The sequence below is a fragment of the Sturnira hondurensis genome, unplaced genomic scaffold (genome assembly GCF_014824575.4).
Source record: "Sturnira hondurensis isolate 20B ecotype Veracruz unplaced genomic scaffold, ASM1482457v3 Scaffold0015056, whole genome shotgun sequence".
Classification (NCBI taxonomy): domain Eukaryota; kingdom Metazoa; phylum Chordata; class Mammalia; order Chiroptera; family Phyllostomidae; genus Sturnira; species Sturnira hondurensis.
In genome coordinates this window covers 4,727,368-4,753,268 of record NW_028087687.1, presented here as the reverse complement: position 1 = coordinate 4,753,268, position 25,901 = coordinate 4,727,368, and the positions used below count along the sequence as shown (strand labels likewise).

The 25,901-nt window shown below is 42.4% G+C and overlaps 1 protein-coding gene across 5 annotated transcripts in view; it reads right to left on the bottom strand.

Annotated features, from left to right (window-relative positions):
- The window catches only part of ARAP2 (ArfGAP with RhoGAP domain, ankyrin repeat and PH domain 2), a 164,172-nt gene extending 141,098 nt beyond the window's left edge, over window positions 1-23,074 (bottom strand). For 2 of the 5 annotated variants that reach the window (XM_037064360.1, XM_037064364.1), the window contains exons 1-5: window positions 22,615-23,074; window positions 8,075-9,106; window positions 3,003-3,061; window positions 1,860-1,936; window positions 1,084-1,175 (exon numbers count right to left, since the gene is read on the bottom strand). In XM_037064360.1, coding sequence (XP_036920255.1) covers window positions 1,084-1,175; window positions 1,860-1,936; window positions 3,003-3,061; window positions 8,075-8,982 — 1,136 coding nt within the window. In that variant the 5' untranslated portion in view covers window positions 8,983-9,106; window positions 22,615-23,074. Of the gene's footprint in view, window positions 1-1,083; window positions 1,176-1,859; window positions 1,937-3,002; window positions 3,062-8,074; window positions 9,107-16,015; window positions 16,063-22,031; window positions 22,129-22,614 lie in introns of those variants that run through there. The other 3 variants (XM_037064361.1, XM_037064363.1, XM_037064362.1) reach the window with 3 other exon arrangements.
- Window positions 23,075-25,901: the final 2,827 nt, after the last annotated feature.

Below are 25,901 nucleotides of genomic sequence, written 5' to 3'. Positions count from 1 at the left end.
GGACCCTCTGCTGTTCCATCGCTACCTAACAGAACAGGGAGCACGTCCAACTGGCGAGACCTTTTGTATTATTTTGTCACACTAATAAGCAAAAACCGTACCACACTGCTAGCTAGAAAATGAGAAAGGGCCAGGATCACACTAAGCAGGTAAAAGCCGGGTAGCATACAACATTCACTGGAACCCATTCACAACGGCTAAGCATAGAGCCATAAACTTAAGGAATGACAAAACAGAGTCACTGAGTAGCTTATGTATAATAAAACTCACTAAAAAGAAGGGGTTTTTTCCCTAATAAATAAAACATATGCTTAGGGGTCAAATTACATCCTTCTGGGTATAGTGTTCTGAAAACCATTACTGCCTTAAAAAGTAATTTAGCCTGGCCCCTTCCACATTTTGCATTACAATAGGTCTCTACCAAATGTCTGCTGAAGATGCGCAATTAGTGGGTTAGTGTGTTCCCTAAATTTTAGGATTCTCCTTTAGTTTAGTTTCAACATAAGGAAACCTGTAACAGTGTTAGCCTTGGAAAATAAAAAATAAAATAGAAGACAAAAATGAATAAGTAATGAACCAGTATACCAAGTCCCAATAAAGCTGAGAGAGAAATAAAATTTAAGTCCATGCCTTAGAAATTCTGTTTAATCTCACATGTGATCCACCTAAGTGGGTAACTGTCAAGCCACTTGTCAATGCTAAACTTCCACTAAAAAGGACACTAAGTGACATCTGTAAAAACTCTGCACTTCGGGGGGTGACATTTTTTGCATGGCCCTTTCCCCTTCGGAGCAACCTAACTTCTAACCCTTAAACTACAGTCACAGTCACCACATCTCTGCCACTCTGGGGAGCAAAGGTGGTTGCAATCGGAGAAAAGCCAAAATAATCGGCTACAAAATACACTTGGATCACAGACTCGAAATTCGATTACTAAAATGAGCTCTGTTATCAACCCACTTAAAAATAAAAGATTTGAACTTACCAATGTAAACTATTTTCTTAGAAACATAATATGAGCAAGAAGACAACCCTGTATAACATTTTATTCAAAATAATTAATCATGAGTAATGACTTTATACCTTGATTTAACAACAAAAGAATTTCTTTCAGTAGTTGTTTCTCCTTTGAGTGTTTCTTCATGGGTCCAAAATTCATTCTTTATAGACTTCTTCTGTTAAGAAAATACATACACTTTTTTAGGATTCTGATATTCTACAAAGATCTACAATATCTGGGTTTAGTTTTATTCAATAAATGTCTAATGAGATCATTTTTCAGTAAAAACAATTTAATTAGGGAAACTATTAAACAGTAGCCTTTGGGTGCCTTTTGCAATTTAATAACCTTTCTTTTAAACTAAGAAGAACAGAATATGCTACCCAAGAATAAAATTTATTGACTCTGACTTCCCCAATACTTTTCGCCTCCCAACTCCTCGTTTATGATGGTCAAAAAATAAAATAGCAGAAGAGCACAAGTACTAAAGAGAAAAGACTAAGTGATAAGCAGTAATTAAGATACATAAACTAGTTCGAAGTCTGTATTTGGGTACAACAGAAAACAATACAGGGGGCTTTTGTTTTTTATGTTTTTTTCTGCTTTTTTAAAAAGTAACTTCTCTCGCAGAAAACTGAAAACCCACTGACCTGCACTTCTGAAATCAAACTAATAATGCGTTTTTGTGTATACATTTAAAGATATAAATTTACCACAATTGTACTGAGCAGAATTTTACTGACTGAAAATTTCATTCTTCAGTATAACACATTCTTCAAACATCTTACAGGAAAATGGAGCCCAAAATATAGTCAGAAAAGTAAATAATATGGAAAAAATTAAAATGTATGAAACAAACCTTAGAAGTTTCTAGTCCCTGGAAGAGAAAGGTCTCTCCATAAGGGAAGATGGAAGATGAATTCTCCTCACTTGAATCTTTTTGGGGGGAATTACAGGATGAAACGGAAAGATGTGAATAATGTGAAATATTGTTTTAAAACAGGCATGTATTTATTTTAAAGCCATATTGCAACTTAAGCTTAATTCTCTGACAGCCCAAAATTATGCTTAATTATAATTCCTACCCCCAAATAAACTCACCCCCCGGCCTCCCTGAGGCAGCACTCGCTGTGTACACCCTCACTTCACAACATGTCTATTTCTTAAAGTGTGATGTATCACACACACACACACACACACACACACATATACACGCATGCGTGCGCACACACACAGAGGAAGTTGCCAGGGCACCATTTTTAATGTTCATTCCTGAATAATGGTGTTAACAGAAGAAAATTAATTCTTTTATAATTTCCAATGATTATTAAAAATTCATTAGCATGACAACTAGGTATTTTATCATTTAAAATACTAGAATCCATTTAATATAATCCCTCTAATTCCATAGTTTCTAATACATCTAAAAATAAATTATTTCAAGATTTTCTACCATCTTTGAATTGCACTCATCTGCAAGACTGAAGTCTCAATATCTGCATTTTCTGACATGGCAAAACAACTTCTAAAGGTTCAGTAGCCAAGTGTTCACCATCTTATTGCTGAGAAGAATGTTCCTGAACTTGTAGAAGCCGAATTTTCAAAAAAGGAAAGCCCCTGTCAATGATCAACTTCCCAGAGTAATGTCAGGCCTCTCCTGTTACCATGGCAAAATCGCTTTCCATAAATCTGTTCTGTTGCTCAGACTGTCAGAAACCACTTAACTCCATTAAATGCCTTCAACTGCGGCTAATGATAAATGAAGCCTGTACCAAAAAAAATCTTTTTACATCACCATGTACAAACCTCCAGGAGTCTGTGTGTATAGTACTGGCTTTTATTCACTCACCTTTAATACTGCCTAAGGCACTAGGAACTCTAGCAGACAGTATTCCCATTATCCCTACCCCCGAGGGGGGCTGCCTTCTCAATCCCCATGCAAGCACCTGTAAGGCTACCAGAGAAGTGCTAATGTACAGAGACGTGAAATGCTAAGACTCACTGTGCTGTGTCACAGACTTTCCAGTGGAGGCAGCAACATTTCTTCTCTCTCGGAAATAGCTTAAAAGCAAAGGTAAAAAAACAAGTTAAAATAGGTACATAAAAATAGATACGTTACTATCTTAAGTAAAGTATTAGTTACAGAGATACACATTCTTTGGGGTAGAAAAACCAGTATTGATAAATGAGCTTAATTCTAAATAAACAGAATGGCCAAATTCCACAAATGTATTTTTCTAAATAGCATTGAGGAAGAGATTTCAAAGGATTTTACAAGTGTTTGCTTCTCATATTTATAATTCACAGAAGCAAACATTTTTCCAATGCCTTTATGAGCATAAAGCAACTTCAAAACCTCTGTCCGTGCCCACCTGTGAAAAATTTCCTAACTAGCTCTCAGTATGCAGGTAGCGTTTCTGTCGTTAGCTCTATAATAATGAATAAAAAGCTTTTCTGGCTCTGTGAGCATAATACGGAAATACACAAATACACAAGCCTTTTTCTTGAAGATCTGATAGTCTTGGAAGAGAGACATCACATGCAACTAATTAGCATACAACCCAACAAGGACAGAGGAGACCGCTGAGGAAGCAGAGGGCAGTGAGCTCTCTCCAGTCCACCACCTGGATGGAAGGGGCTGGACTCCATCTTCCAACAAACATCTGTCCAAGTGACTACAAGCAAGCAAATAAAAAAAAGAACTGGAAGATGATTCTTTGGAAAGATCAATAAAATTGATAACTCTCAGGGAAGGAAAATAAAAGAGAGACAGAAAATCAATAAAATACCAATGTCTGGAATGAAGGAAGGGATATCACTACAAATCCTACCAACAGGAAAGGGGTAGTTACAGATTACTAAGGAAAACTTTATGGCAATAAATTCAACAACTGAGATAAAACAGAAAAATTCTTTAAAAGATATAAATTACCAAATATGGCACAGAATAAGTAGAAAATCTTGATATTCCTATATTCACTAGAAAAAATGACTTTAGTAATTAATGGCCTATCCATAAAAAATAAAGCTATATCCAGATATTTCACTAGTGAATTCCACCAAACATTTCAAGAAAAATGACACCAATTCTACACAACTTATTTCAGAAAACAGGAGGAGGGGGCACTTTCCAGCTCACCTTAAGCCCAGTATTACTGATAATAAAACCAGTCAAAAACAAAACTACAGATAAATGTTAGATACGATAAATAACCCTCAAGAAAAGAACATGAATGGAAAAATCATTAACAAAATATTAGCAAATTAAATCCAACAATATTTCATAAGGATAATACACTATGACCAAGTGTGAGTTACCCTGGGAAAGCATAACAGGTGTGTAAAAATCACCCTGGCTAGCGTGGCTCAGCGGGTAGGGGCAAAGCGAAAGGCCGCCGGTTCAATTCCAGGTCCAGGCACATGCCTGGGTTGCAGGCTCAGTGCCTGGACAGGGCATATACAGAAGGCAGACATACAGAGAGGGTGCAGAGGCAATCGGTGTCACTCTCCTTGTCCTTTTCCCTCCCTTCCCCTCTCTCTGAAATAAGAAATAAAAATAAATGTTTTACATTTCCAAGCCTTTATTATCTGAGATGTTAAAGGGACTTATCTAAGAAAAAGAATATAAAATATATGAACAGTGAAAGGACAGCAAACTCACAGTTATTAACAACCACACCTAAAACAAAAGCAAACCAAGTGGACAGCTAGATCAGGAGTTGGACCACAGAAATGGAGATCACATGGAGGGTTAGCAACAGGGGATTGGGAGGGGGAGAAGGGGGAGAAGGTACAGAGAATAAGTAGCATAGACGGTAGGTAGAAAATAGACAAGGGGGAGGGCAGGAATACTACGGGAAATAAAGAATCTAAAGAATTTGAAACACATGGACGTGAACTAAAGCGGGGAAATGGGGGAGGGGTGTGCAGGGTGGAAGGGAATGAAGTGGGGGAGATGGGACAACTGTAATGGCATAATCAATAAAATACATTTTTTAAAAAAATAAACGTTTTAAAAAGATGTATACAAATCATTAAACTGGGGAGGACAAGAAAGATACCTGTTCCTCTCTGCCTCTCGCACTAAGGAGGATCATCCTGGAAGGGTCACAGGTCACGACTAGGACTCCCAAGGAAAGGTCCGACGGTTGGATTCGCTTTCTGCTTGAAGACTTCCCTGGGACTAGGGAGACCTCCAGACGAAAGGGGTACGGAAGAAACTGGCTCTCACAGCCTAGTGCTAATCTCCCAAGACTTGCTGTTGAGCACAGTCCCACCCAGCCCAGCTGTCCATAGAAAAGGAATCGGAATTCACGGAAGAAGCCCAAGGCAAGAGCAAAAGTAACCCCTTCAGTCGGACAGCCCACTGTGTCAGGCAGGGGTGTGGGCAACACAGGGCTTCACTCAAGAGGGTATGTCTAGCTAGCATCATATTCCTTCTACCAATTATATGAAATGGTTAATTAGTAAAGAAATTGCATTAAAAGCACTGGCCACAAAGAAATATTTTTATTTGGCACATGCAGGAATAAACATCATTTCGATGTTATCTGATTGAAGAGAATCTCAGATGGCATAATCCATGATTTTATTTTAAACAACACATTATAACACTTTTGCAACTTGCAATTGCTCTTTGCAGTTCTGGGGAGGACCACAAGTCAGTCTGGAAATAAATTTGCTGTCTGGTTTTATGGTCTAAGCCCCACAAACGAGCGCAGAGCTGCCGCTTCCTGCCGTAACCAAAGAGAAATGTCACAATGGGCAACCAGGCCAGGACGCAGGTACTAAATCACTTCCTACTAATTTAACATTACTTCAATTCTCATTTTCAAGGCCTCAGAGTCACAATATAATATCCAGCCTTTCAGTTTATGAAAAAATAGCGCATCTTATTCAAAACGTAAGCTAACTGTTTATATTATCTGAAGGTACCCTGTGGCTCCCAGAAGGATTCCGTTCCGGCAAAGATGCAACTTGAATGTGTGCGCTCATATCAGACCACTCTCAGTTTACTTCTTTTAATTGTTTCAAATTAGCAAAAAAAAATTTTAAAGCTCGAGGGTCATACAAAAGTTAGTGATCTTCTAACATTCCTGACAAATACTCCAGTTCTTATACAGGCATACCTCATTTTACTGTGTTTAGCTTTTTCTGTTTCACAGATATTATTTCCAAATGGAAGGCAAGATCCTCCACCAGAAAAAAGGAATCTGATTCACTTTACAGTGGTGCTCTGGAACTGAACCTGCAATTTTTTCTGACGTGGGCCTCTGTACACAATTAAATATAAGAATATTTCTTAAATGCATGGTTTAGAAAGCAGGTTCTGGAGTCAGGTATACTGGAATAAAACCCAGGTCACCAGCCTCGGGATCCTAGGAAAAGTAACCTAAGACTCAATTACCTTCTAAGAAACTGCATGACTATTACCTACTTCACAGGACCATTGTGAGAACTAGGTAACTCACGAAAAGTTGTAAACCAAACCAGCACCTATGTTGTTTAATAAATGACACTATTACTATTCATTTCCTAATAGATACTAGCCTCCGCTATGGGCACTAGGGATGCCAGGGTAGGCAAAGAAATTCGGGCCTCTGCCCTCAGAGAGCTGCCCTAATGCCAGTTACTGAAATTAACAGTCTTGTAAATTGCCATGTTTTCTCTTGCAAATATTAAATTTCCTGTGTTTTCTCTTAAAAATACAACCAGGATGTCACACTGTAATTACAAAAGTTGCCTAAGATCGAGAGAACAGAGCAAATGGGGGAGGGGAGGACTGTGGGAGTCTTGCAGAAATGCCAACCTCCAGCCAGTGCACGAAATCTATACCAGCTTTTAGCACCCGGCAGTAACAGCCAAACTCACAGCCTCGTGCCTCTCAGCAGAGAGACAAGTGTTAGTTTTTAGTGAAAAAGATATTCCACATCAACCCCACAGAAAAACCACGACTATTTTAGGCGTAACTTTAAGAAACACATAAAAGCTCTCTCTGCGGGAAGCAGGCTCCTTCCTCTCAGGCTGCACAGTTACCTCACGCTGCCGACCACGTGACACTCTCTAGGGCCCCACTTTGGAGTTCCCATCTCTAGTGGACCTCGTTCACACTGCAGTTACCATCATTTTATTGGACTTCTGTCTCCCATGCCACGTTTCAGGCCCCTTTATTCCTCTCTGACAAAAGAAACAACAAACCCAAAATGGAGTCACCCATGCTACGCCCCACAATACCTAACCCAACTGCAGTTTCAGCCTCTCCCTGGGATGTAACCTTTATCCAGTCACTATCGAATTGTGCAGTCCACACTAGTTAGGTAACTGACAGGCCAGCCCCCTGACTTTGTTCCCCAAGGAGAGTGACCTGGCCTTAAAAAACCCATTCTTTGCTGGAATAACTTCTTTGCCCTCCGGCCATCTACCTATAAAAGCCTTCCACCGTGTGCAACTTCCCAGAGTTCTTACTACTTGCTAAACCAGATGCTGTCCAATTCATTAATCACCGAACAAAGCCAATTAAGATCTTCAAGTTTACTTGGCTGAATTTTGTTTTTTAATACCACCTCCTTCACACCTAGCACAGTACCAAATAGGTATTCACCAGATGTCCACTGAATCATTAATTCATGCCAAGTATTATGCCAAGCAGTAGAAATACAAACGATAAAAACACAGCCCCTGCCAAAGAACAAATACTTTAGCGGGGTGACAGAGTCAGCAATTCAAATGTTAGGACAGCACTCATGGAAGGATGCAATGTCACATACACCAGGTGTGGTGGGAAGGTGTGGAAAGGAATACTCAGATAAAAGAAAGAGAAGGGATGTCCCCCCAACTAAATGGACAAACGCTGAAGCGTTCCGGGCAGTTATAGGATAGAAACAGACTCCGGGAAATAGTGTTCAACAGAAATGGCATGACAAAAAAAATTTTTTAAAGAGAGGAAAATATTAATTGAATAGGTAAATTAGTAGAAGTTAAATTTAGAAATAAAAAAACACTGAAAATAAAATTGTTTAAAACAACTAAATGTCCCCAAATTGAATACTTACAAGTTACCATAAAAGTTCTTACCTCCCTGAGAGTCCTTTTGTCGACCCTGGAATCTCCGGTACAGGCCGATGTCTCAGCAGAAAAGATCGCGATGGCCTTGAAACCAACTTGCTACGACTTCGCATAGGTGGCAGGAATGGTGAGGATGGAACATACAAATCATTTACAATCATCTCTCCTTGAAATTTGAAGAAAGGGGATGGCGGTGATCTTTCTGATAAACCGTTAGTTCCATTTCCGGAATTTGCATCTGACACTGGACAGTCGCGGGAAGAAAGGCATTCGGGGTCTCCACGAGGAAGCCTGCTCACATTTTCTGAGATCAAATCAACATTTCCTGCTTGTTCTTCTCCAACTGTACAATCCACAGCCTTCTTTGTAATCAAAGACTCCATTTTACTATTTTCACTACCAGGTAAGGAATCTTGAAAAGAATCTAAATTCAGGCACAGCTTTTCTCCTGGAAGGGGAAGGCTGTGTTCAGGGAGAGGCGGCTTGCCATCGGATTTATGAGACTGGCTGTTTTCTGCACTAATGTCATGTTGATCTCGATTCTTGGTAACAGTTTCCAATTGCGCTGGTTTAGGTGTCTCGGCAGCACACGAATCTAAACGTTCTGTGCAAGCGCCCCTTTGGGAAGATGGAGCATGGTGATCCTTTGAGGTCTCACCATTCTTCTTTGTCTTATGAATATTTGCATATATTGGGATATCTTGCATTTTTGACAAGATTATCTGTAACTGTTTAATTATCCTCCTCCGGTGTCCTGTGGGTGATATTCCGATTTTGTGTAGCACGCTATCATTTATTGCTGCACAGTCCTTCACGGTATTAAAACCAAACTCATGGAAGCGGGAGAGATACTGCTCCAAATTAATGCTCATCAGGAAATCTTTGATATCAACATTTACTGCAGGGACTGAGGACATAATGGTGGCTTCATTACTATGCTCACTTACAAAAAGCAGTACAAGGAGATACGCACACAGGAGGCCGAACTTCAACGTCTCAGAATGTTACTTTCTCCATAGTGAATGCTTTGCATGCTTCAGCCTAGGGGGAAAATGAAAATCTCGTTTTAACATTATCAACTTCCTCTGAAGAAATACAACCAACATGAGGATAATGACTGTCACCCACCAAACTCTTAAGTTTGGCATCTTTGTGTATTACTTTGATGTCCTAGAAGGCAATTCCCAGGGAGGGCGTGAAGGTACAGGACAGAAATGCTATGGTCACATCAAGGTAAAAAAAAAAAATGACTCTCACATGAATACGAAGTGGACATGTGTCAAAAACATTATCCGACTCACTAATGAAGGAACCAGAATGATGGTAAGGTCAGTCAGTGCCTAGAGCATTTGTAGAATGGGTTTATACAGTCCATCAGAAAAGGCTTTTTTTTTTAGTCTTAGGATAAGACTGAAAGATTAGATTAAAAATAAATTGGTTAATGCCCTATGGGGCACAAAATTAAAGCTTTTAGAGGTGTCTTTCTACTGGAGAAAAATCCATAAGCTAATGGGTAACTTCCCAGGTCTGGGATTTAAACAAGGAGTAAATAGAAAGTGGAGCACAAGAACTGAACTAAAAATCCCAAGGGTGGGCCCTGGCTGGTGTGACTCAGTAGAAGGAGTGATGGCCTGCGAACTACAGAGGCTCCGGTTCGATTCCCAGTTAGGGCAGCCCATGCCTGGGTTGCGGGCTAGGTCTGGGGGGGCGGGGGGGCACTCAAGAGGCAACCACCAACCACACATGGATGTTTCTCTCCCTCTCTTTCTCCCTCCCTTCTCCTCTCTCTAAAAATAAATAAATAAAATCTTTTAAAAAATCCCAAGGGTGGGTCTATTAACAGTTATTAACCACAACAAGGTATTGAAAGAACGTGCTGTATGTTCTTTTGATTACCAAGTTTCAGATAATCTTCCTTAACACAACTAGATATGAACAACTTTCCCCTTTACTACACTTTCTTCAGAGACTCTCTTAAAAAGTACAGTTAGAACATATATCTCAGGTCAATAACTTTCATTTCAAGAAAGCAGTGGCATTATATGTACAACACTGACGGGCAAAATAAGACCTGTAGACCAAAGTAGACCAATTAGTTAATCCTTAAATACATTATATAACAGGAAATAAGGTAATACGAAAGTAAAATGAAAATGTTTAAAGGTCACATTTTCCTTACACACAGCAGATTCACATAGGTCCATTTTTCTCCTAAAGAACATCAATACATTTTTTAGAAGCTGATTTATTTATATTCTGTTTCCATAACTGTGTTTAGTTTGTGCAGATGTATATATGCAAATTTCTGAATATAATGCTTCAATAAAAAGAAAATGCATAACACGCGTAGCTGAAGGAATAAAATGAGACACACCCAAACATGGTCAATTCCTCTGATCAAGTGTTAATGCAATGTTTCTGGAAATCAACCTCAAACCCAGGTGCTGCATGCCAAAACCCCAGAAATGATCAGCTCGACTGTTTAAAATATCAGCAAATACTGACAAGCAGGTACAGGATAAGAGAGAAAGCACACATCATATTCAGGCAGCACTGGGGGAGCAAAGAAATAAAAATACGGATAAGGGGTGACAAGCAGAAAATGCTTTTATCAACAAGGTATCCCTCAGTCACACTCAAAACGACAAAATATCAGGGAAAAAAGGGAGAAAGTTAAACCTCAACTCCACATACAAACCTAGGCCTCAGATCTACCACTCTGGTTATACACAATTATTCTATAAATGAACACATTACCCAATTTGTTTTTGACACGTCACAAAGTGGGAATAATTACTTCCAAATGGGCTGGCTTTGCATCCTCCTGAACTATGAGAAAATAAAAGTCTGTAGTATTTTGCTGTAGCAGCCCACACTGACTAATACCCTCCTCCATCCTCACTGTCTTTGCCCCAGTTCAGACCTTCATTGTAACCTCTTGCCTGGATTACCACTAACAATCTGAACAAATCCCCCGACCAGTCTCCCTCTATCAGTGAATTACTGAAAATCCAATTTGGCATATCACACCACATCCTCAAAAGGATCAAGTCTAAGCTTCTTACAGTCGAACAATAACAACCGCTATGACTGATGTAAACAGCAATTATGTGCCACACATCATACCTCATACACATTTCCTGCAACGTAGGTGTTCCTACTTACTAACTCCAGGTTCAAGTTCAACCTGTGTCATTCCACCCACGTCTTTCACTCACTTTAACTGTTAATTATTGTTCCCAAGAGAATCAATTGTTTAATAGTTCCATATCTTTTGTATATACTGTATCTGCTTACAGATCTATGCATTTTGCAAAATCTCATGCTCTAGTTAAAATGTTGAATAGGCAGTACTACCTCCTCTATAAAGGCTTCTACGGACCTTAAACAGAATCATTCCCTTTTCAATATGTAACTAGGATCCCTGAAACTTGACAAGTGCTGGTGACACGTTTAAGAGAGAGGGGAGAGGCTGGTAAGGAGGATGGCAGAATTGGCTGAGAGGCCCATTGTGTTAGTTTTTCGGTGTGCACGTGTGTTCCAATTCCTTAAGCCTTTTCCTTCCCTTGCAGCATATGCATGCACTTCCTGGGTGGCTGACTCCAGGACGGATACACCAAACGTGCTACCCCAAATCTCTCTCAACCATCAGTCAACATGCTGAATGTGGCTACAGAACCTGACTCCTATTCTTGACTCACAGTCTGCTGTGTACTTTACATCAGCTCCATCTTCCAATCACCTGACTTTTTAACCATCTTATCACCAAAAGGTGCTCACACATCCACTTCTTTCTTTAGAGGCTTCTAGCCTCTACGCACATCATCAGACGCAAAGACGTGGGCATGCCTAACTTTAAAAGTCTCCTATATTCAAACTCCTTCATACGAAAGCAAAGCCCTCCATGTGCTCCAGGTCAGCGGCTCCCCAAACACTGGTCCATGGATCTGCTGTGCAGCAATAAGAGCTGGTAACGGGCCTAGGAACCTGTGTCTGCAACACGTACCAACGATGGCTGGGATGCTCACCAACGTTCAGTAATCACACTGTAAATTCCTCCCGCCCCCCAGGATGCTTTATACCATCTCGCCTGAGCTGAATCTCATCACTTGCCTCCCCTGGGATGGAATGTCCCTCCTACCACACTGCCCACAAGTCTGGAGTCAGACTCACAGCGTCCCTTCCCTGCTTGGGAGCAGTGTAAGCACAGGCACACGTCTGTACGTCAGCTACCTTAACCACAGGATGGAAACACTCAAAGGTACCTCAGCACTGGTGAAGCTTAAATAGGACAATCCATCTGTGAGTGTTAAAATGGTGGTTAGTATGTGGTAAGTGCTTAGCAAATATTCAGTTCCACCATTATATTTTTTTTCTTTTCAGCAGTTCAGTCATTATCTTCCCACAGCTGAAATCTTTCCCGTTCTTTGAAGTCTAACTCAAATGCTATTTTTTTCACAAGGTTTCTATGGTACAAGTAATAAACTCCTTTATACATCCACAGCACCTCCTTCTTAGAGCATTAAATCACATGTTATTCATTCAACAGCAACCTACAGAAGTGGGATAATACTGTGCAAATGCCAAGATTTGGGAACTGAACAACCTGTATCAAGTCCCAGTTCCTCCATGTATTCGTTCCGTGCCTGTTTCCTCACGGGAAAATAAGAGCATTAACAGTGCCTACTGCACAGGGCCGCTGCACAGAATCGAGAACACCAGCTACACACAACAATGCCTAACGCTAACTGTTTGACACGTCATTATTTCTGTTATCCCATTATAAACTAATGCGTCTGCCAAGGCGACGATCAGCTCATATAAACTGCCCAATAAATTCCAGTCAAACTGTTTGTTTATAAACTTAGTGCACGGCGTACGTGTAGAACACGTGGAGAGGACGTATGAAGAGCTGGCATGACAGGCGTGCTTGAGCGTCTGCCCATCCCATCCTGACCCATTTCCAAGAGGAAGAAGCACTAACGGGGAGGTAACATTTAGGAGCACCTGCTACAGGCCTGGCTGGCAACATCATTTAATAAACCTGATCTTACGACCTTACTGAGCTCTACCTTGGAACTCCATCCCGAACCAACTACTTCTCAACACCTGCCCTGGTCACATCCTATTCCAAGCCATTATCTTATCTATTTTAGACCATTATAATAGTCTCCTAACTGACAGCCCAGATTCGGTCCTGGTCCCCTACCCACCCACCCCAACAGTATGGTCTCAGTCTAGCAGCCAGATGACATACGACAGTCTATCCAGAAAGTATCCAGCCATGTACTATAAAAATTAGAGACATTTACTGAAGAAGATACAAGAAACATTGTACAGACGACAATGACACCTCAGTCTCCTTCAAAGTAGACACCTTGGGGCCTCACACAGTTCTCCCAATCACCATCAGCTACCCCTTCATATTTTCCTGAATCTCATCAACCGTCTAAAATCTATTCCATTTCAAAGGTGATTTTAGTTTTGGGAAAAGCCAGAAGTCACAGGGCTCCAAATCTGGGCCGTAGTGGGGCTGAGTCATCTGGGCGATTTGATGTTGTGCCAAAAACTCTGCACGAGACATGATACATGAGCCAGTGCATTCTCTTAACAAAGCTGCCAATCACAAGTGGCCCATAGTTGTGGCCTGCTGAATCACCCAAATAGTTTCCATGGAGGAATGTTCGAGCTTAATGCAAAATGGGATGCAGACTGTTCGCTCTACTTGCTCAGTCATTTTGAATGTCATGGCCACACAGTAAACATGCTCACTCAACACTGACTGGTCAGGTCATCATTGTTCACACCTGTGCATTCCAGCCCACTCTCCCTGGCTGCCAGGTTACATCGATGTTGCACAAATCATTCTCATTATATTAACAATGGTTGGACTTTAGGGGTCCAGACAGACCTCCTATTTTATAACGGAAGTCATTCCAAAAGACTTCCCAACTTTCCCTGGCTTTCCCCCCTCCATCACTCAAGTGCCATCAAGTTGGTCTGAGTCTTCTTCCCACCTTATAACCTTATCCCTAGTCCTCCCATCTCTTTCAAAGCTGCCTCCCCAACACATATCCACACCTCAGGGCTCACTCCATCATCTCAGCAGCTCTCTGCTCAAATGGGCCCCTTTAGAGAGGCCTTCCAGAGCCCTCCGCCCATGCATATATAAGCATGCCTGATGCCTCACTATTCCTTACCCTTGCTTTATCTACATTCATGGCATTTGTTACCAACTGACATCTGTGGGCTGTCCCAAGACAGCAAGGACCTTGTTTGTTCAAGGCTCCAGCCCTTAAGTCTGAACACTGGCAGGCATATAAGAGGTGTTCGATAAATGTTTGCTGAAAGACTTCTTCTCACCTTTGAGGAGATTACAGATGAAAACTGGAATGCATACATAGTTTTCAACTTTTGTCTATATTTAGGTCACCAAACTCATAGGGAGCAAAGAGAAGATTCTCCAATCCATCCAACCACGAAAACAGATCAAATCAGGAGTTACGGTTGGCATGGGGGGGGGGCGGGGGGGGGGTAGCTGGGAACATACAAACCAGCTATGGGGTTTTTAAAAACTCATGGGTTGGGACAGCCTCCCCAGTCCCAATGCCTCACCTAAGAAAAACCACCACAGTGGCCACTCCCCACCCCCACTGCCCAGCTATTACCAATGGAGTTTTATCATTTCCCCTAACTGAGCTAGGAAAAAAAAAACAACTGAAAACCATGGGTCAATTCATTAAATCAGAGGGTCACTAAGTATCCAGTGCTGGTAACTTCTAGAGTTAACTGTGCCTGGCTCCAATCTCTTACAAGAAGGAAAAATTAACACAGAAAAATTGGATTCAGTCACAAGTGTAATCCATTTTTTAAAAAGCACGCCATTTTAAAATCAGAACCATAACTTTACGGTCTTTAGAAACTGTAAATGTGCCAAGTACTAGGTTTAACAATCACAGAACCCCTGAAAGGTATCTCAGAAAATATCAAATAAAAAAAATTAAACTGCCACATGAATAGTGAAACTTTCTAAAGTTATCAATACAAGTCTTGTAGATTATAAGGGTAATGATTCCAGAATACAGTAAGACAGTTCTAAATAGGGTGGAACCAACCCCCATGGGAAATCCAGGAAATGTGTAAGAAAATGGTTTTGCTGGTCATAACTGAGTGGCACCAGTAGACAGGTAAGCTGATTTACGGCATCCTGCAGGTACATTTTACTCCTCCAATTCTCTACATCTAATCACCACCACAAGGTGCCTGGCACTTCAGGTAAGAGACCTCTGCCTTTAAATTGCTAATAAACGTATTGCGGAGGAACAGCTAAGCCTTAAAAAAATTAGGGAGCTCCATATGGATAACTTACTGAAATAGCTAACTCAGGCTACAAATCTTAACAGAATTCTACCTTTGCTTCAGTACAGAATATAATCACAAGAAATAGGTATCATGGTATTTGCGTATCAAGCAAACTCCACTGTTTTGATAACAAGATACTAACAGGAAGTATCATAAAATCAGCACAATCTACTTTGTTCCCCACAAACATGCAGAAGAGGAAGTGGACCTGAGAAAATATGATTGTTGTCGTATCACTCCATCCCATAGTACAGAACAGCAAAAGGTCCCCAGCCAAGGATCCTACCTCACTGTTCAGGTCTAAGTGCTCAGTCCCCAGTTCAAGGAAAAACTGGTCACTTGGCGTCCCTCTCCTCTGCCACCCATTCACCTACCTTAGCTTGTGGCAACACAACCCCCCCTAAACCCATAACAGGAAGCCCGGTTTCCGCAACCTCGTCATCACTCTCCACTGTGGTCACTGCCTCCATGGTCACTACCTTGACCACTACGCCTTCCCAACCATCAGTACACATCCAGCTCTTCTCGTTCTCCTTCAGACTTTTATTGCTAATAATAACAGCCAATATCTGTGGCCTGGTAACAAACCCTCTGTGGAGGATCTCCCGCAATCCTCATAGCTGCCGTGGGAGGAAGGTCTCGTGCCCAAGGCCACACAGCACATGAAACAGAAAAACGGTGGAGCCGGAATTCTGAGAGTCAGACCCCACCACCTGTGCTGTCTACCAGTTACGCAACTTAGTTCACAGCGTAGAGGGTGGAGGGCTTTGTATTTTCTCTCCTCTGACCACCTAAGTGCACCAGTCACTAGAGAAATGCTACTTAAATATACTACGCTGTGCAGGCCCAAACTTTGTACATCTTTTCAAATTGATTGTGGGTATATGTGTCAGGTAAGTGGTTAGATATGGAAGCCTACATTCATTTACATTTAATTACTTGAGATTTGAGAATCAATGGCAAGTTAAAAGATAACATCTTTGAAATTACTGTATGAAGAAATGTTAATCTAGAATTTCATTTATTAAAACTATCAAATACCGTCAAAGAATTTACTGCCCACCTGAGCAGTCAAAGGTGACAGGATGAAAAGAAAGTTAAACAAAAAACTGCTTGACTAGAACAGAAAGTATCTACGCATTGTTTCACCAGGTACTTAACCATGACTTTAAAGGGTTCACTTTCAATGTGATGCAAAAGGACACAGGGAGCGGAAGCAACCCAAGTGCTGACGGATGGACGGATAAACAAAATGTGCTCCATACACGCTGAAAACCACGTGGCCTTAAACAGGAAGGAAATTCGGCAATGTGCTACCGACATGGATGAACCTTGAGGACGTTATGTCCAGTGAAATAAGCCCATCTAAAAAAGACAAATGCTGTTTGACGCTGATATGAGACAGACAGCTAAATTCAAAGAAGCAGAAAGTAGGATGGCGCTTACCAGGGTTGGGGGCAGAGGGCATGTGTTTAATGGATACAGAGGTTCAGTTCTGGAAGGTAAGAAAAGTTCTGGAGATCTGCTTCACAGCAATGTTAATACACTTAACGCCACTGAACTACACACTTAAAATAGTCCAGTACCCTGTGTTTTTGTGTTGTTGAACACGGTTAAGGCAGGCACATTGACTAGAATATCTGGGTCAGCTTTTCAGCTTTTATTCACATGGAACTCCCGCTACACACCTCAGCTTTTCCCCCTCCTTTGGGGGCCAAGTCCAGTCTCACAGCGTGTACTACCACGTCCGTGCATCTTCCCTACCTATTCCACGCCCCTTCATTCCCCGTTCATTCACCCGGGCCGCAGCACAGGGAGTGCAGAGCTGCTGGGTCCAGCTACCCCATTCCGAGCTGGCCTTCCCCACGTTAACTGTGCACCTCGGTCCCATTATTTAACTTCCCTGGATCTCAGTTTCCTTGTCTATAAAATGAGGATAAAATGCCTCATATCTCGTAGGATTTCTATCAGAATTAAACGGGTAAAATATGTAAGGTATATCTAACAGTACCTGGCATGAATTACAAATGTTGGCTGTCACCCTGGCCAGGTAGCTGAGTTCATAAGAGCATTGTTCCGGTATGCCGAGATTGTAGGTTTGATCCCCACTCAGAGCACACACAAGACTCAACCCAAGTGTGCCTAAAGGGGTGGAAAAACACAAATTGATGTCTCTCTCTGTGTGCCTGTCTCTCTACAATCAGCAAGTTAAAAAAAGAATGAATGTTGACTATTATTATTACTTCATCTGCTGTATACAATATTCACTTGGTCATATTCATAATAGAGTACTGATCTTGGTTTCACTGGTATTCTTCTGCCCACCTCGTAAAATTGCATTCCTTTAAGTCAGCACTGTAACTATTCCTCTAATAAGCTCACAAAGTACCTACCACAGCAGTGAAAATGGTTGTACTAAGTAACATACAGATGCAGTTGGAGTAGTGAGAACGAGGGTCTTACTGAAGACCTTGGACTTGGGACACAGGCCACAGTGATCTTCAGTGACCTCCGCTCCGCTGTGTGCCAGCTGCATGACCTTGGGAAAGTTCCTTCATTCTTCTGAGCCCCACTGTTGTCATGTGTAAGCAGTGACGGCAATAATGCCTACAGCCCAGCACTGTTTTGAGGCTGAAATGACTAAATATACATGATCTCAAAACAGACCCGGGCAAGTAACAAGCATTGCTGAGCTCTGAAACAGCCAGACCCTGGGCAAAAGCATTCATGGCTTGGGTCAAGGAGAAATTATTGTTCTGAGTTATATTTCGATTATTATACTGACTAGGCATTCTGAAAAATACAAGTCTTTCAAACTCCAGAACTTAATAGTCACTTCCATATCCGGTGAAGGCCAGAAGTGGTAATTCCTTTACTCGTTGTGAGAAGTTATCTGTAGCATAAGTAGTACCTAGACTCGGTTCTTTAGATACCATCTCAATAGCTACGTGGTCCATAATCTCCCTAGTTCCCTCAGTTCAGTAAGTCTTTTCTTTTTCCAGCTGCCCCCTAGATTTTGCGTTAACTGATGTTTGAGACTTGTTCTCCTTTAGAGGCCCTTAAAGAGCAGTCCTACGTTTTGGGCAGCCAGACAAAGGTTTCATCTTCCCAAGTCCCTGCAAGAGCAGAAGTAGGATGATTCAGAACAGTAAGTGGAAGCCTGCATCACCGCGGAGATCCTCCAGCTGCGAGCCCCGACCACCTGGACAGCTCCCTCTGCCAGGTGCCAGCCCTCTCCTGCCCTCTCTGCTGCCTGGCCACGCCCAGAAGGAGGAGACTCAGACACCTTGAAACCCTTGAAGTGAACACAGGCACAACTGCCCCTTCAGACTCTGCCCCATTTCATGCCACACTGAACAGAGTTTTAATGTTTAATTTACTCAGGTCAAAACTGATAGTATACGTCAATGAAAAGATTTTTAAAGGTACACTTATGTACTTATGTGCACTTTTCATATGTACATTATATTTAAAACTTTTAAATTTAATATAAATATGTACCAAACCATTTCTCTGAGTTTGAGCTGCATTTTTAGACTAACAACCAGATGTTTCAAAATAGCCTACTGTGAACCATTTCCTCTCCTTGCATTTATAAATAGCACCCTGACCTCTTTTCCAACCGAATCTGAGGGCTTGTTCCTAGTGGTTCTGCAACTGCCAAAGTCTCTCTTTCTTAGAAAAAAAAGGCTATCTCAGCAACTGTCTCCCAACTTATGGATTTGCTTACTTAGAATTATTCGTTCAATAAATATTTAAGGCACACGATTTACTCTCTCCAAGATAACAGTGGGAAATATCTGCAGTTCAAGATAACAGCACCTGACGTCTCATTTGAGAACTGTGTTAAGTGCTACGAAGGAAGTAAACATGCAGTGTCTTCCCTCAAAGAGTTCAGAACCAAAGAGTAGACCAGACGGGACGACAAGCCAAGGAAAGCAGTGTGCGTATGAACAGTCCCTCGTCTGCCAGGACAGTAAGTGCCAGTGACGAAGGAATATCAGAACTGGAAGACTCCGATGTACCCACTGAAATAGTAATGATAACAAAAATCAAATGTTGTAACCTTGACTTTCACACGGTCCACATTTCAAGTATTGTTGTATTTTTCAGTACAGAGAGGTAGCACCATCATCTTTCATGACTGCCAGGGAACTCTCAAAATCTCACATCGGCTTCATGGATACAGTGAAGTATGCAGTAAACTGAGCCTGGAGGATGGAGTGCTCAGGGAAGGAGCTACAGGAGGGAGCTCTAAGACGGACAGAAGAAATACAGCAGAAGGAGGTGGCAGCATCTGAAGTAGCAGGCATGCCACAGAGGGAGAAAATGTCTTCTAACAATAGCAAGGAGATGAGAGTAGCTGGGAGGGACCAAGAGTTCAAAGAAAGGTGACACCAGAAAAGGAAGCTGCAACCGGAGACGGAGGGCCTGAAAGAGCCCTCCGGACTGGGGAAGCATGTTGGCAACGGCTTTCACCGGGACCCACCAAGGCCAAGTCAGCACGGAGACCACACTTCTCTTCCATGCTTTCTTGATCATCTGTCCAACTCTGCAGGGTTAAACCATTCTCTCCTCTTCCTAAAGCTATAGGTAATGTAACACTCCTTTTTGCATCCCATTTTGGGGAGAATCATAAAGGCAAATGCACTGCTTTATCAGCCGGTCCCTGAACACTCCCTCACCTATGCACACATCTCTGTACGCAAATGGTAGAAGACAGAAACCTGTCTTCTATTTCTTCACTGGTAGTTTTACTCCTGAAACTGCTCAAAATAATTGCTTTCACCCACATCAGGATCCCTGTGCTTCCTCCATGGCATGGGCAAGGAAGCAAAATTCATGCTGAGTCAAAACTGTAACAAAATTTCACAGATCAAATTTCTAACTAGAGAAGATCATGTGAGAAGAATACCCTTGACTATTTACTTCAGTTAAGAAAATAAGTCAGCAAAACGGTTTAACTATCATTAAATATTCAATCTGGCCAATGCTTAAAAGAAACCTAAAATGGTCAACTACAGCAGTCTAAGACTTCACAAAAAAAGATGAAGGCATTTCACAGCCTCTAATCTCTCATTAATCATTTCTGGTCAAAGGTAAGAAATACTTCCAACATTAATGACAAACTCTCTACCTAATTAATATTTTGCAAAGAATTTAAAAAACCCATCAGCTTAGAGTAAGTGAAAAGCTTGAATCCACTGAGTCAATAAATAAATGGAAGGTGGGGGAACACCTGTTAAAATAAAACTATCACAGCAATGACCATCACTTAGCCCTTGTCATGGAACTAGGCATCTTTCAACAAACTGTCTCCAAGTTTCAGGGAGGCTGGGCTACAAAGTAACAAAAGAAAACCTTGTGGGATATCATGAGGTCTATAACCCAGCATCCTAAGCAAGTTTTTAAATTTTCATAGTCACAGAGAGTTTATAAGAAAGTAGCAACTAGTTATAACATAAATTCTATATTTAATCATAGTAACTGTAGTTAAATTGAAAAGTATTCATCGGATATCTATGAGCCTCACACTGCGAGAAGGTTGTAGTGATAGGTGATTATGAATTTGTTTTCAAATGTACCATCAGCTTCTCCTTTCATGGACAACACAAAATGTGACAAGCTTACAGAGGGAAAAAACAAATGCATACACGCCCACATAAATAAGTCTTAACAAGTCATTTGACTTACCCTCCAGGTATTTTAATAAATCTCAGAATACTGACAAATGAAGTCCTCATAAAATATTCCTGGTGTTAAGACTCATCTGAAATGCATATGTTAAATATACAGGGTGGGGCAAAAGTAGGTGTACAGTTGTTCAAATGGAAAATAATACACGAGAGTAAACTAATACTACAAGTAAATAATACTACAAGAGTAAACTCTGCTCCCCGTACTCACAACTGTACACCTACTTTTGCCCCACCCTGTACATTTAAAAAGGAACCAAGGAGATATTGCTACTTTAAACTTTAACCTAGTTCCATGACCCATTTTACTTTTCCTTTCTTTTTACACATGGTTAAACAGTGAAATGTCATGAGGGTTTTCCTTCAATATTTCTATTGTGAGTGCATGAATTTTTAAAGGTATTTTTCTCTCCTTTTCCTTAAAAAAGTTAACTTCCTTTTTAAAACTGCCGTAACTTCATCTTCTAATCACTGTCCGTATGGGCAACATGCCACACTCGCTGGGTTGCAGAGTGCTTAAGTGAGGGACAATCAATACTGAGTTTGTAAGTACAATTCTGTAATTGGTAATCACAATGACATCCATTTAAAGGTAATTTTAAAAATAGTTTCTTTTTCAATATGCTTTCTTTAAACCAAAAGGATACAGTCCACTGAGCAGCCTACTTCAAGGACACACTTGCAAAAGAAAAAAATGCTGCTATCACCATGCAAACTTGCAACAGCCTAAAATATTATTCCACACAAACTAGCTTCTATTTTCCTCTAATTATCAAACGTTATACTTCACGATATAATTTCACAAAGCCTCCCCCAACAGGGAAAAAAAAACCAAAAAAAATACAAACTCCAGATTGCCGCAAGAAGGCAAGGGAAGTGTTTAAGAAAACAAGCCAGGATGAACTTACTTTACTAAATAAGATGGGCACCCATTTCCTCAAGAGACCAGTCTCCAAAAGTCACAGAGAAAGATCAATCTGGTCAACTCACAGCCGACTGGTTGCCCTGCAGGGTGTTAGGTTGAGGCAGGTGGAAGTCAAATGACTGTAATTAAAGTGAATTTACAGGCCTGTGGTCTCACGGCGTACAAAAAGCAGGATGCGGGGGAGCTCGAAGATCAGAGCAAACTCGCTATCTCTAGGGAGTAAATAACTTGGTGCTTGAAACTCGCTGAAGGGCGGCTCCTTTTTGTTTATTTTTCTTTTGGGGAGGGGGCATGGAGGGTAATTCTAGCTGTCTATCCGGATTGTCACCCTCCCAGGCCAAGTCACATTAGTAAGTGGGTTTTTCGTATCCCTTACTCGCTTCTGGTTTCCTTTTAGACGCCCACACGCCGGAGCGAAATCCAAGGGGCCGAAACCAGAGCCCAGCACTTGGCGCTCTGGAAATTTACCCGAAAAAGTACTGCAAAGCCCCAGCCCCACCTTAGACGGTCCTCGCACACAGCCCAGGTCCACGCCGCCCAGCGCACCCCGCGGCCCCGGTACTCACCTCGCACGAGGGCCGCCAGGCTCCGGGGGCGAGGCGGGAGTTGGGGGAGCCCGGGCGCCGACGTCTCTCCCCGCCCGGCTCCTCGTTCCTCACCCGTCGGTCCCAGGCACAGGGCCTCCTCCTTCTCGGTCCCCGCCGGCTGCCCGGACAGCGGCCACGCGGGCGGCGCTGTCACTCGGCCGGCGCGCCGCGACCGCCGCACCTGGAGGCGGGGAGCGCGGGGAGCGCGCAGCTCCGGAAGCGCCGGGCCCGCCGCCGGCGCCCAGCCCAGGTGCTCCCGCGCGGTTCCTCGGCCGCTTCCTCCGGTCCCGCGGGGGCGGGGAGCTGGCTCCCCGCACGGGGGCGGCCTGGGCTCAGCGGCGGGGGCGGCAGAGCCGGCCGTCCTGGTTCCGCAGCATAGTTGGGCGGCTGACTCAGTCCTCCGAGGCTTGGCCGCGCCTGGCACCCGCGCCACCTGGCGCACCTCGGCTCGGAGGCTCCCGACCCGCGGGAGGCTGCGAGGGCGCGTCCAGAAGTGGGGATGGGAGGGGGTGGGGGAGAGGGTAGCTGCGTCCTCCCGGGAGGGAGATGCCCGTGACCGCTCCCCGGCTCCTGCCGGCCAGTTGGTTTGCTGATGCGCTCTTGATGGGTTGGTTGCTTGTCAACGGGGCGGAACCTCGCCACCACTGATTATTAGTGTTGCTCTACTACTTTCCGAGTTGCCTGAGCATTTCCCATACTTGATTCACCCTGGGCGCTCCCAGGTTGTTTCTTGGTAAAGTTGCAATGAGTGAGCCCGGGAATCTGTTTACTTATCGAGCCCCGTACTGATTATTTGGCTGAGCCCATTATATAGGATGCTACTTTAAGTCATTTCGGTGAGGAAGGGAAGTATACCCATTTTCTAGTTGATGAGCCTGAGAGGCAGAGCAAATTGCCCAAGCAGGCATAGCTTTAAAAGCTGGAGGTGATTTTCAGTTTGGATCTAAACTCTTTCCCCTGAAGAATATACTTCCCAATGATATTTTAAATTGCTCTTCCTTGTCTTTTCTCCTGGAGGGGAGAGAGAACCACGCTCCAATCCTCTGAAAGACAGCATCCCTTGGAGATGACGCTGGGGTCTTGACACTCTACTCTCAGTGATAGTAAGGAGACAGCAAAAGAAAATAAGGGAATCGGCAATCAGCACTGACCAGTGTGGTTCAGTGGATTGAACGCTGGTCTGAAAACCTTGAGGTCTGCTAGTTCAATTCGTAGTTAGGCTACAGGCCTGGCTTGTGGGCCAGGTCTCCAGTAGGGGGTGCAGGAGAGGCAACCACGCACTAATGTTTCTCTCCCTCTCTTTCCCCTTCCCTTCTCTAACAATGAATAAATAACATCTTTCAAAAAAATAAAGGAATCAAAAACAAACAAACAGACAAACAAAAACTGCTGTGTGCCTCCAGTATGAGTTTCTAAACTCCACTTGTTTGCCATGACTTCAAGGCCAACTCCTTGTTTTTATTTCTAAAACAATGTCTTCACAGACTGAAATGTCTCTCCCTCGACAGACATAATGTCCTTATCTTTCCCCTGTACCTGTTGATGGAAGTGAAGCAATTAAGGAAAGTGGTGAACTTATTATAAAAATGAGATAATTGGGGAAGTACAGCGAGTGGGTGGCTTCCCAGGAGCCCAGGCCTTGAAGGCAGCATCTTCATCAACATACCTGCACCCCAGAAAGCACACTCCTGCTCCCAGAGACTCGGACTCCACCGTGGGAGCCCCTGAGACACCAAATCCCCAGTTCCTTTCCAACTTCAGTACTTCAGAGCACACCCTATTTCCACCAGGGAAGTTTTCTTGACATTTTCTAAACCTCAAAAATTGTTTTTTTCTTTGGATTCCTGTAGGCTCTTTCCTGGCTTCATTTTAAGTCCATACCCTTTTTTTGTTGTTTTGTTTTGTTTTAAGTTGTTTGCTCTCCCTCTCAGAGTTCTCACATACTTTCATTTATTTTTGTCTTTGTACACCATCTTAAGTCCCTTTCTGACCAAGGTAGGTTATAACTAAACAAAAATTCTTGCATCGGTTATGGTATATCTCGGAATACCAGGCTTTGTTCTGTCCTCAAGCTACCTCTCTTGGAAGATTTTATAAACTGATTGGGACTTTGTGCCTCTGCAACAACGTCTCATAGTGCCTTGATTATCATCCAGTCATTTATTGTTTACAAACTTGATTGAGCACTCACTTTTTGAAAGTTTGAGAATACAGTAGTTAGCACCTACAACACAACCTCTGGATTTAAAGTCTTGTCTGAGGGGAAATAAAGTTAAGAATTGTGGGGCACAGCAATGACTTAATAGTAGCAATGGGAAGTGAAGAAACAAAGTTCCCCCATTGAATGTACACATTGATTATAAGATGTATGCTGGTTGTAAGAATCTTATTACATGGAGGAAAATAAAAGATAAAGGAACTATGGCAGAAACAACCTTTTATTACTTGCTCATTGATCATACCAGATTCTAGCCAAACGTGTAACATATATGTTGTGTGTATGCAGCAACTCTATGAGTTGGACATGTTTTTTCCAATTTCATAAATATAAGCTTAATTGAGACTTAAAGAGGTTAAGTAATAAATGGTATGTAAAGTGAACAAAACGAGGCTGTATTTGTAGACTCTAAATTCTTTACCTAGCAGCCTTCATAGTGGGGCATTGAGGAAGCAAAAAACAGGAAAATTAACTTTAGAAGAACTGAGGTGTGAAAACCTGTTTACCGCCAAGGATATTGTGTATATGTTCCCAGCAGTTTTTCTCTGGGCTGGATTTATTCCGAATGACCCACTCCCACTCCTGTTTCCTGTTTCCTTCGTTTTGAATAAAAGAACAGGTACGTGCCAGGTACAGGCTCCGTCCACGGCCGACTTTGTGTCTTTGCTCCTCCCACCCCTCCTATCCAGAATGCACTCTGGTTCCGAAAGAGACCGTTTCAGAGACTAGAAATCATCTTCCTCCTTCTCCTCTCCTCTCCCTCCGCTTCCTTCCTAGCCTTTTCCTCACATCACGGAGGCTAACTACCCACAGTGCATTTACAGCCAGTTGCTATTCCCATCACTCTGTACAAGCTCATTTTAATTATCTCAACAGCTCCTTGAAGAGAAGATGTTATCGTCCCCATGATAAGAAACTTTAGAAAGGGAGGCTGAGCAATTTACACCAATTAGGGTCGTCAGGGAGAGAGAACTTAAGCCCAGTCTTCTCCTGGATCGCCCTCTACACTGGATTGCCTCTGGGAAGAGCACAGTGCTGAACTGGACAG